The following is a 12,656-nucleotide window of genomic DNA, read 5'->3' as shown; positions in this document are numbered from 1 at the left end:
AAATCCCTCTCCGCAGACCCAGTCGGAGGCACCGTCAACGTCAGGAACGCGTCGGCCAGCGTGTCTGGGACGTACCGCTGCAGGGCCAAGAACCTGGTGGGCTCGGAGGAATGCATCCTGCACCTCAGCGTCACCCCACGTAAGGACCCACACCTCCCCCTTATCCCTCCTTAAAGGGGACGTATCATACCACCAGGTGTGAGTGTGATTAGCCATTACAAGCCGTTTTGAATGTGTGACGGATAGATGAGCAACGTTTGCTTCGGTCCACTGGGTAGGCTGGTAGACTGATCTATCCAGCACACATCACAGGTGGACACGCCCACCTGTGATGTCAGAACCTGCACATTTTCAAAACGGCTTGTAATGGCTAATCACTAACCCGTGGTATAATATGTCCCCTTTAATGAGCACAACCCCCGACTCCCCAATGACCCCCCCCCCGACCCTACTGAACACCCACCAAGTGGCCCACCAGCCGGGCGCTTCGGTTGGCCGGTCGCCTGAGCAGAGAGGGGCTGAGGATGGCAATGATCCACTTCTGTCTCCCCCCCGTAATGACAAATCACCTCACGATTTATAAACCAAACATTGACCTAAAAAAACATTGCTACCAACACATTAACGATCACTCCAGTGATCTTATGCTCCCAATATGGCGGGCGTCATTATGATGTGACGTCATGTACACGCCCTTTAAGCGATGAAGGTTTCAAGGGTAGGTTAGGTTATTGATTGTAAATCCATAGCATTAAAAACAGGCATTACCTTTCAGGGATGTGTAGGGTATTATCTAGTTGAAGGTTTTATTGATCATTTTTATCCTCGAGCATGTTTGAGCATGAAAACGAAAAACAATCTCTGCAAAAATGTTTTCAGGATTTGTTTCAAAATAACTCACTCAACCCAGTACACCAAAAATGAATCAAAAAAAGAACTTGTAACCCACCACAAACATCATCACTAACACTAACATTGTTTTTCTGTTTTGTTTGAAGCCCCCAACACCGCGGGCATCATCGCAGGTGCTATCATCGGCGTTCTGCTGTTCCTCATCATCCTCGCAGTCATCCTCGTCTGCTGCTGCCGCGCACGCCAGAAGAAGAAGTACGAGAAAGAGATCTGCAACGAGATAAGGTGAGACCCCAGCACAAACGCGCACACACACACACACACACACACACACACACACACGCGCGCGTGGAACCCTTTATAAATAGTTCCAACGGGATCTGAAATTAAACAGAAGATAAAATCTGCAGATTTCTTTTTTCTGCATTAACACTTTTCTGATGTATAAAGCCACGGATTTGCCGTCTGATTTGTCATGTGGAATCCGACTTCAACCTCGTTCCTTATCTGCGAGCGTTATCGTTCAGAGTCGGTCCTATCACAGAGGAACTGCTGGAGCCAACGGCGATTCAGCCACTAAAGTATCAAAATACTTCAAGGCCAGGGTGACTCCTCGGCTCTCGTTTGTTACTGTCTCAGTTTTGCACCAGTTGCCTCATTCACAGAAGACCTGCACTGTGGCAACACATTATCTTTAGATTAATACAACACACCCGCGGCACCGACAGATTGACGGATGTGATAGCCCTCCTTGTTGTTCTTTCCCATGCAGGTTGGTTTAGCAGAGCCATCAGTGATCACAATGTCGTCCGCAATCGGGCACATTGAAACACCAAATGGATGTGAACAGCCAGACAATAAAAATCAACCAAATTACAGTAATCATAGTTTACGGCGCTCATAAATCCACTATTCATTTATGAGCTTCACCTGTGTTTACCCCTTTGACCTTCTGTGAAAAGGGTTCAACACATGTCCAGTATTTCTCTCTGTCTCTCTCTCTCTCTCTCTCTCTCTCTCTCTCTCTCTCTCTGTATCTGTCTCCCTCTCTCTATGTCTCTCACCCAAGCATACTCGCAGAGCTTCAATAGCAATGAAAAGGGTTGTCGCTCCATCAGCGGTTTCCCTCCCCCCCACCCCCCTTCCATCCTCATAGAAACAGCTGTGGTAATCAGTTTGAAAGCTTTGTTTGCTCTGAGCGTCCTGTGGCTGACCGCCTGGTCCGGTGAACCCACTCCCACCCGTCCCATGCTCAGTCTGGCTGGGCAACGCGTCCATCTATTTTGCAAAATGACCTCTTTCACTAGCTCCGTCTGTCTGTCTCTATATCTGTCTCTTACTCTCTGTCTCTTGCACTCTCTATCTCTGTCTATCTCGGTCTGGAGGAATGCTTTAATTCAAATGAAACACACAGTATTACAGTTTTCGGAAAATCTGCAGAAAGAAAATTAAAATGTTTGAACGTTTTCATCCACTGCTGTAATGCTTATATTTGGAGTTGATTCAGCGATATAAGCAGTAGATTGCACTAATTCTCCAGTCAGCTGCCATTATACCACTGCTAGAAGAAGACAATGTAATTAATAGAGTACCCATAGGTCTATACCAGTCAAACATCAAATAAAGGAAACGAAAGCTTGACGAAATGAGAGCACACTAGACACTAGAATTCGAGAGATTTTAACAATTGTGTGCATACACGCGGTAGCCTGAGGGACACTTAAGTCAAGGCATTTCTGTACATCATCATTTAATATACTTGTTCGCATTGACCTTTTTATTAATACACACCTGTGTCTCTCTCCGTTTCTTTTTCTATCTCTCTCTCTTTCTCTTAATCTCTCTCCCCACCCACCTCCGGGCCATGGGCTGCCCTGTTGTGGGCTGGATCAGAACCAAAAGCACAATGCCGCTCGCTCATACTGTAACACAAAGAGGATTAGCACATGCACAGAGCTTAGTACAGAGCGGCGCACACCGCTGAACCTCCAGTCTACCTACCGGAGGCCAACGGCCCCCTCTGGCCTATCGTGGTGCAGCTCTTAACTCCATCACTGCTGCTTATTGGTTACTAATTTGGCCGCCAGAGGGAGTACAGGGTGCTGCTGTAATGGCCTCCCGCAGGCTGCGTCTCAGTCACTGCCTGCTTGCCTGGTAGCAGATGCCAATCGTGTCGCCAGTCCTCTGCTCTCTTTTATCAGGTTGACGCCTGTGATTCACTCTCACGGCAACACATTTTTCATTCTGCTGTTCTATCGATCGCTCTTGATTCCCGTATGAGCATGTCAAAGTGAGCGTTAAGGGAAAACAAACACGGTCTTGTTGACTGACCTTCGTCTTGTTGTCTTTTCCTCCGCCTGCCCTCCCCTGCCCCCCCATCCTCTCCCCATCTCCACCTCTCCCCTCTCTTACTCTCCATTCTCCCTCTCCATCCTCTCCCCTTTCCCCTCTATTGGCCCTCCTCCACCTCTCCGTCCCTCCATCCTCCACCTCTCCGTCCCTCCATCCTTCCCTCTCAATCCTCCACCTCTCCGTCCCTCCATCCTTCTCTCTCCATCCTCCACCTCTCCGTCCCTCCATCCTTCCCTCTCAATCCTCCAACTCTCCGTCCCTCCATCCTTCTCTCTCCATCCTCCACCTCTCCGTCCCTCCATCCTTCTCTCTCCATCCTCCACCTCTCCGTCCCTCCATCCTTCCCTCTCAATCCTCCACCTCTCCGTCCCCCCATCCTTCCCTCTCCATCCTCCACCTCTCCGTCCCTCCATCCTTCCCACTCCACCCTCCACCCCTCCCTCCTCTCCATCCTCACCACCCACCACCCCAGGGAGGACGTGCCGCCGCCCAAGAGCCGCGTGTCGACGGCCCGCAGCTTCACCAGCGTGGGCAGCCACCGCTCCTCGCTGGGCTCCATGACGCCCTCCAACCTGCACGAGTACGCCCTCAAGCCCCAGTACGACAAGATCCCCTCGTCCGAGGACTTCGACAGGCCGCCCAGCCGGGCCCCCATGGCCACGCCCGTCTTCACCGCCCCGGCCCCGGCCCCTGCGCCCAGGGTGGCCGGGCCCAACCTCAGTCGCATGGGAGGCATCGCCGTGATGATCCCCGCCCAGAACAGGGACGGCTCCATCGTGTAGCCAGGCCCGGAGTCCTCGACTGTCTGCCTCGGGGACAGAGGTGGGGGGCGGGGGGGGAGGGAGAGAATGTGCTGACGGACTGGGATGGGAGGGATGGGAGGGGCGGGAGGGCAGAGGGGATTGAATGGGACACCATCCGATGTGGACAGCCGGAGAAGGAGTGCCGGGCGATCTAGGACTGACTTGTTGCTCTTTTTTGTCTATTTCCAAATGCGGGGAGACTTTCTTCTGTGGAGGCCTGGTTCCGTTGTGTTTTTCTGGTGAAGGAGAAGCAACACGGCCAGAAGCTCCAAAAACACAACAACCCACATTGGAACACATTAACTTTATACCGACAACACAAATGATACTGCTTTTTATCACTCTTTACTTTCTGGGACCTTTCTCACATGAAACTAAATGGAAGGGGCGTGAGATGTGATGAACGTACCCTTCAGATTTTATTGTATATAGTGGAACGCATGTTGTCATTTTTATCAATTCTAGATGGCCCTTTCTATGGTGACAGGTTCCAGAAGTGACCGTGGCCCCTCTTTTGGCCAGGCGTATGTATACAGCTCTATGCATGTATGTATGTAGGTATAGGAATGCAGATTGCAACTGTGTGCTTTGTGCAGGAATGTCAATAGCACACAGTGGAGGGGTTAGGTGTATTTAAGCAACTATTGATTTGCTGCCCACAATGATGAAATACCCATTGGGAGGACTCTCTTAATGTTATTATTTTAACCATCATGTTCTCTGTGAACCATAGGAATTCATCTTTTTTTTTTTATTCCATGCATTATAAAATTTTCAATTTATAACACTGAAGGCTTAAATATATGAAGGGGTTTGAGCCACAGTAAGACTACTAATGAAGGAACCGGTTCTATCTGAAGGAGTCCAGGCAGCCACACATGGAGTCGGATCACGTTCTCGCTCTCTACATAGATGGCGTTTGCATTGTTTACCACCCCCTGGGACATGGAGGTCAGCTCGCTGTGAATGAGAGAGCAGCAGTTTGATTCGTCCAGTTTCAGGTTCCCTACGGGGGCGGGGTAGGCCGAGGGGATTGGGCGCTCGCGAGGTGGAGCAACTCGCGAGGTTGGGGGTGGGGGTCAGTGCAAGAGGGAGAGAGGGCAGTGCGTTGGAAATTAGTGGGGACAAAGTAGACTGCAAGGTTCACTGGGCAATCACAGTTAAGCGGGTTTGACTGAAGCTAGACCCCGCCCCCCCCCCACCCCCATCCAATCTGACGCGAATGCAGAGACACGCAGATACACACCTTATTAGCAGGAGCTCCGCGGACCGTGTTAATTTATCATCTGGGGCGCCCGCGACCCCGGCCCAAAGGCCTGACGTACTTAATCCTCCCTTTTGCACTTGCATTACAGGCAGCCAATATCTTGATTAACCTTCCCTCCCCGCGGTCAATACCAAATCCCCATGCCGGCGCCGCGGCACTAATTGGACTTTGTAAGGCGGAATACAAAGAGCGCGACCGAAAGCGCACGTGACGACGTTAAAGAAAAGACGCCTGACAAAAGAAGGTGAACCGAGACCCAGCAGAGTGTTTTTGTGTGTTTTGTGCATGCGTGTGTGTACTGTGTGTGTAGACTCTTCATAACGAGTAAGGCGTTTTGAGTTTGTTTACACTACGGTTCAGGTTGTTTGAAGCAGGCGTGGTCACCAGAAGGGAGAGAGAGAGAGAGAGAGAAAACTGTTGCTCGTTCCATTCTCGCTTTGAAAACCATATCAGTTTGTATTGTTGCACAGACAATAAGAAAATGGTGGCCAATCACTGCACATTGTCCACCTCATCTCTCCCCCCCCCCCCCCACAACCTAAACACACATGCAAACACACATAAACCATTTTTTCATTTTCCATATTTTTCGATATCCATTGTGCCTTTTCCCCCGTTGCCATGCTATTTTTTTTTTTTGTGTATTTTATTCGGTACACAGCTGCGGCTGGTCCATGGTTCCGGTCCACTGGGCCTTATTTGGGCATTGTCTTTTATTTTCCCCCTCTCCTGCCTCAGAAATGAATATTTCCTCCTATTTTTAAGTTCATTAATATCTGTGTTTTTTTCCCCATGACCTACATTGGTTCTGGGCTCTAGGTTTCATTCTGCGGAATGGAAATAACATAATATCTAATCCCAGACAACAGTCTTAATGAGATGATCAATGTTTGTGTGTATATACCATGCTCTGCAGTGCTGTGCCCACCCTAACCCTCATTAGGAGGGAGGGGGAGGGAGGGAGCGAGGGGAGGGGGTCCTGTCAGCCTGGATCAGATGCCTCTCCGACTACAGCGGGAAGGGGCCCTGATTTGTTGTTTGCCTTACTGGGAATGTGACGGCTGTAGAAATCCTTCCTGTTAACTTACCGTCACTCCGTTTTTCTACACGTAACCAACCCTATTTCCACCTACACAACACTGCGGCCCCAGATGTGCTGTAAAACCTGCCGACTGCTGTAGCATCTTGGTTTTGTATAGCTGAACAGAGCCCTGGGGAATAGACAACAACCCCACCCTCCCTCTCTCCCTTCCACCTGGTAAAGAGTGGTGGAATCCTAGCGATATTAACTGTAGCTTCTAAATGAGCGTACTAATATAGTATGAAGATCATGAAGGTTTGCACACCATGTGAAAACTGTTATGCTTATCTTTTTTTTTATTTTGTGTGTTTGATCTTTTTTTGTGCTGTATTTTTGAATAATAAAATTCCACAAACAAAAACGAAAGAAAGGTAATGTTTATTTTTATACCCAGGCAGCCTAACCATAAAAAAAAACAATTTTCTCTCTCCCCATCCCTGCCTCCTTCCACCTCCAACCCACTACTTCCTATGACTGTGATTAATTTCAATCAGTGATCTCACCCACCTCCCCCTCAACACCAGGTGAGCTGGCTTTCCAACCACTTAATGACTGCGATTAATCAATGATGCAGACAGACCCGGACGTAAAGCCGCCATCTTCTTCCTCCCCCCCCCCCCCCCCCCAACCTGAGCATCGACCAGGCTAGCTCTTTCAACCTGATGTGCTTTCACCCTCCTGACACATGTAAGACACCACACGTACAATCCCTTATTTCCACCGGCTATTTGTGGACCTTGCACAAGGGACCTCACATTTAGCTTGGTGTCTCCCCATCAATTACAGCCAATATCCCTTAGTTAATGTGCTGGGTAATTATTTGCTTTGCAGGCCACGGGTAATCAACACCGTGCTGAATTGGCTGGCTAATTAACTACACAGAATGTGTTATGGGAAGGACCAATACGTGTTAGTTTTTAATTCTTAACCTGAGGATAGATCATGTCGGATCATCTCACTCGACATTTCCATCACTTGATAAGCCTTGCAGAGCGACGTCCGTGTGTGTTTGGAAGGCTCGATGCCCTCAACTGTTGCCAACAGCGAGCTCAACGCACGCCGGTTGACAGGTTGTCAATAAAAAAAGACTAAAACACTTAGCAGCAGTGCTAAGGAGGCTATCAGCTATAATTGGAACTGGGTAACGGATAGGGCCCCAGAGCATTGATCTATGGCCGCTGGAAGTCACTCTGGATCGTAATGACTCTGGCGAGCCTACCTCCCGGGGGATTGGTTGGCTGCAGATGCGCCGGTGGGATCTCGCGTCGTAGAACATCCAGCGAAGAATATCACGGGTGGGACCCGGGATGTAATGGCATATTTATGGCCATGCATTGTAAACCATCATTAAAAGACCATAACTGCCCGTGCTCTTACAGCACGTGCACTGGGTACGACGGGTGTGGGGGGAAATGAGATTTATGGGTCTTTTGTTGTTCTGGTCTCATTGAATCAATGCAAAATGAGTCATACATCATCCCTCAGTGTGCTCCGGCGCTATCTCAATTTGTGACACATTTTGCACCCTTTGTCCTCGTCCACAGAAGGAGCGAGACGGAGAGAGCGAGCGAGAGAGAGACGGGGAGAGGGGGAGATACACTAAGCACCTGGGGATTTGTGAATGCCTCCCACCTCTTTCCTCTCTCCCAGTGTGCCTGTGTAAGGTATTAATTGTTTGCACAGATCAGGATGAGAAAAGGGGGGGGGAGGGAGAGAGACAGAGGGGTGCCTCATTGGTTCGCCTGGAGGGTTTCCTTGGCAACCTTATCTGGTTGTACTCAGCCTAAGCTGGCTGCTTCTAACGGTGATGATTTATCTTGTAACCAGAATTATCTCGGCGCTAACGAAAAGGTGTTCCCCTCTAAAAGCATTGGTCTCGTCACAAACGCCTCCCCGCTCCCCACCGGCGCCGGCGGCATGGTGTCTGAAGTACTTTCCATTTTTAGACTGGGGTTGAAGACTGAGTCAAAGGCGTTCTATCTAGGTTGGTGGAATATGAATGAACCTGGAGCTCCAAGGGCACCGCTTCGACTCCTGTGGCTTCAGACGGAATGCAGGTTAAGGGTACCCTCTCCAACCCTACAAGCGTGTACAACTGTTTAGTTTTTGGGGGTGATTTCATTTCATGCTTCTAAAATTAAGACTGCTAAAAATAATGCCGAGTCCAGTGTTTTGGAAATTATCGGTCTTAATGCAAGCCATGGGAAAAACGTAAATCTTGATTTTCTGCAACACATTCCCAACAGAAAATGATATACATCTCTCCTTATCGGATTTGTAAAGCCAACCGTCAAAGGAATACTCTGACTTTTGGGGGAAATTAAGGTTAATTTCTGCTTATCCGTAGTCTTTTCTATTTCTATTCAGCACAGCGCTTTTCGATAAGCATTCGACCGAGTAAGCTGAAATCAATGGAAGCAAGCACAGCCGGTTAGCCCCCGTCGGTGTAGAAGTCGGGGTAGAATACACAATTGCAACCTCCTATGAAACAAAGCACCGTGGAGCCTTTTCACATCCACAGTGTCCCAGAACTCTCCGGAGAAAACACCAAGGGCCTTTGCTGGCCCGTAGCCTTGAGACAACCGTTCGTTCTTTCTCGAACGCAACGCACGCAGCCGGATCGTCCGCGGAGAGGGCCCAGGGTCCAAGGCCCCGTCTCCCCCCCCAATCAAGCTGCCTACGCGTGGGTACGACGCCAGACAGCCCAGGCCTCTCTGGAGCCCTGCCCATCTGCCGCACTCTCATATTTCATCTCATCTCATCTCGTCTCATCAGCAGGGGTTGGATGGGTGGAGGCAGGAATGGATGGGTGGAGGCAGAGGGATGGTTTGGTGGAGGCAGGGGGGTGGATGGGTGGAGGCAGGAATGGATGGGTGGAGGCAGGGGGATGGCGGGTTGGATAGGGCATTTATAACCACGTCAGGGGGCCCCTTCCTTCCATTCCGAGCCTGTCACGCAGCAGTCATCTGCTCCGGGCAGGGCTCCTCGCGGTGGTCATCTGGGTGACCTCTCCGCTGCTGACAGCAAGACATTTTGATGACTCATGCCCGTCTCTTGATGTACGACCTTCAGCCGCAGATGTTGCCTCATCATTGCTCCATTTGGGGGTGGGGGGGGGTTTGCAGGAGACTATGTTTCCCGCACAGCTCATGAGCTCAGCTCATGCTAAGAGACAGGAGACCTTTGGGATAGCAGTGCATGAGCTAGCTAGCTCCTTGTGAGACTGACAAGCTTCACGGTGGATTGCTTGCCGTCTCCCATCGCTGGTGGATGTGTCATTTGAATTATGACCGGGAACATTGCGTTGTGTTGGAGGTTTAGGCAGACGCTTGGGTCAAACCGATCTGGAGACACCGTATGTTGTATCGGGCCATCTCCTCGCTCTGCATCCTTATGAGGCCGGCGGAATCGTGGCCAGGGATGACCCTAGCCCTCTAACAGAGAGATTAGAAGCAAATAGTCACACACAACCAAGTGTTTAGGAGGATATCTAACATCTGCTTTAGTATCCTTCCTGCACCTCTCAAACAGTGCGAGAAGGATATTAAACAAGATGTGTTTAAGAGGATCTCTAACCTCTGCTTTAACATCCTCCTCAGCACTAGAAGCGCCTTCAAATAAAAACGCCATAAACAATGAGTTGCGTTAGCTGAGTTCATTTAACTCGAGTCCGGGTTTCTTTCCCGATTAAGAGCCTAACGTAAAACGTGGTTGTGAGCAGGGCCGCGGCCGGAGCGGGTCCAGATGCTGCGGGGTTGATAGGGCACTGCAGGCGCAGTCGTTTACACTGTGATTTGTACTTTTAATCTGCACCCGTTGTCGACTCCATTATAGTTGATCAACCTCCAATGCCATGTCATCAGTCCAGGAGAATAGAGGACAGCAATAAAAGGTAGCCTTGGTAAGTTTTCCCTTTTCCCCTCCCTCTCGCCTTCTCTCTCTCTCCCCCCTGCCCCCCCCTCCCGCTCTGTGATTGGGGTCATCTCCACCCATGATGATAGTGACGTTGGTGATAAATGTTAGTGTGTGTGTGTGTGTCGAAACCAATCCGGCCTGCATACTTCTATACTCTCATGCAGGACGGACACACACACACACATACACACACACACACACACACTCCTGTCTTATTTTGGTACCACAGGGACGTGTGCCGGATCTGTGCACCGCACCCCCCAGGAAGATGGAGGTCAGGATGGGGATGGTTGTAGCAGGATCGGGGTCATTGCTCTCTTCTCCCTCCCTACTACCCCACCCACCCCATTCCAACCTCCAACCCCCGGAATAATCATCACCCCCACCCCTCACTCCACCTAACTGGGACCGACGCTGGAGACCCAGACGGAAGTCGTATCACCGCCTGAACTCAATTGCAAAGGGAGGGAATGCCGGAGAGTTCCAATATGGCTGAGGTTGAATAGAACGGCCTGCAGTGAGAACCAGAGAAAAAAAAGGCACTGTTGAAAATTGGAATAAATTGTAGGAAATTGAATTTATTTTGTATTTAATGTAGGGCAATCGAAAACTATGAATACTGGACTGCAATCATTGTGTGTGTGTGTGTGTGTGTGCGGTTGGCGGACGTGTGTGTGTTTCATGGCACACGGTCAGACATTGGCTAACAGTTTATGGCCAAATAAAGTGGGCTGACGAAACTTGGCAGACTGCATTATAATTAAATGTATTTCGAAACTAAATTAATTATGGGCAGTCCATGTGCTGTGTGTGCCCTGTTTATTAATTCCCAGTTAGTTGGGTAACCTTAGACCCCCCCCAGCCCAATCTATTCTGCTATGCTAATTATTTAAAGTTCATCTGTGTGAATCAGCGAAGCTATGGCCGCTCTCCTACTCACAGGGAAAAGGTCATAGTGAATCATGGAGAAGTCGGACTCTCCTGTGGTTTTGCAGCTGCAGTGGTTGGAGGTCACGAAAACAGGCTTGTGTGATGACACCTTTCTATACATGTGAATTATCTTTTCAGTGACAACAACAGCACTTGTTGGGAGATGAATTTGCGAAGGCCTCTTGGCCAAAATGTCTCTGCCAATGTTGAAGCCGACATTGAGAGGACTTTATTCACGCATTGTTGAATTGCAATACAATACAAATCTGTTCTTTTAGTCTATCTATATTTTCAGGTTAAGTTTAAAGTGTAAACTATTTAATCCAGGCTTTGATTCTATTAAAAACACTATAGCTGTATGCGGGCTTTGAAGACCTTGAAAACATCTATTACGGTATCGGACAGTTTTGTATTGACATGGCTAAGCAAAGACTTTATAGAATAACAGCATTGTATTTGGCTGCAAGCCTAACAAACATTTCAAGCACAGTCTTCTAACCAAAATAGATTTTTAAAGTGGAATGTGCTCCGAATAAGTAAGAGCTTTTTTATAAGTGCATGTATCAATGAGAATCCAGCTCTGTTGGATAAATAATGTTAACTGTCCATCTGGGCTTTATCAATGGCATATATATATCTGACCACACAGTATATGTTCCTTCAAATGTAAAGTATACTTTAATATGCAACTGTATTTTAAGTACACTTCTTTTAATTATTTGTCAAATTGTAACAACTTTTAGAACCTCCCACCATATCACATACATCCTATCAGTGGCGCAGCAGAAACAGCTGTTGGTCCTCGGCTCTGGAGACCTGGGTTCAAGTCCTCTCCGTGGAGACGGTAAGGATGCAGCAAATGAAAAAAAAGATTCCACACATTTTTTGATTCCTCTTCCCCCAAAAATAATCTCTCCATTTTTTTGGTTTTTTAAGTGAGAGAAGTTATGAATTATAAGGGAATAAAGAATATACAACTCTGAGAAGGAGACCTAGAAAAATGATGGAGAGAATAGAAAATCTAAAAAGTGAGGTATAGAAAATGATGGAGAGAATAAAAAATAGCTGTCCCAGATGTCCTACTTGGCTGTCCCCAGCTCGGTGAAATTGTATTATTTGTAGGATATTTTTGGTGCGTGTGTATATATATTTCCAAGGTGAAGTTTAGAAACATACTCTTTGCGAAACATACAGGGAAAAGTTTACAGCGAACACACACACTTGACACAGACCCCATCAAAGGCCTCATTATTTTGAACTATTCTTGGTGTGTGCTACCTGGATTTGAATGTCAAATGTCATATTTATTTCATCTGTCCGCGAGTTCTAGGGTTTGGCCCGTAAAAAGGAAAACAAACCTTTGTACCAACCCTATAACAAAAAAACAACCCTTAAACCCCAACCCTTATTCCAAACCCTAAAACTGAAAAACCAAGCTCTAAAACCAAACCCATTG

The 12,656-nt window shown here is 48.3% G+C and overlaps 1 protein-coding gene across 1 annotated transcript in view; it reads left to right on the top strand.

Moving 5' to 3' along the window:
• The window catches only part of cxadr (CXADR Ig-like cell adhesion molecule), a 31,964-nt gene extending 27,933 nt beyond the window's left edge, over nt 1–4,031 (top strand). The window contains exons 5-7 of the mRNA XM_079738789.1: nt 17–139; nt 999–1,137; nt 3,677–4,031. Coding sequence (XP_079594915.1) covers nt 17–139; nt 999–1,137; nt 3,677–3,986 — 572 coding nt within the window. The 3' untranslated portion in view covers nt 3,987–4,031. The remainder of the gene's footprint in view (nt 1–16; nt 140–998; nt 1,138–3,676) is intronic.
• The last annotated feature ends 8,625 nt before the right edge of the window (nt 4,032–12,656 follow it).

The sequence above is a fragment of the Pollachius pollachius genome, assembly GCF_949987615.1.
Source record: "Pollachius pollachius genome assembly, chromosome: 6".
Lineage (NCBI taxonomy): Eukaryota > Metazoa > Chordata > Actinopteri > Gadiformes > Gadidae > Pollachius > Pollachius pollachius.
The sequence above is the reverse complement of the archived record's forward strand: the minus strand, read 5'-3'. Positions and strand labels throughout refer to the sequence as shown.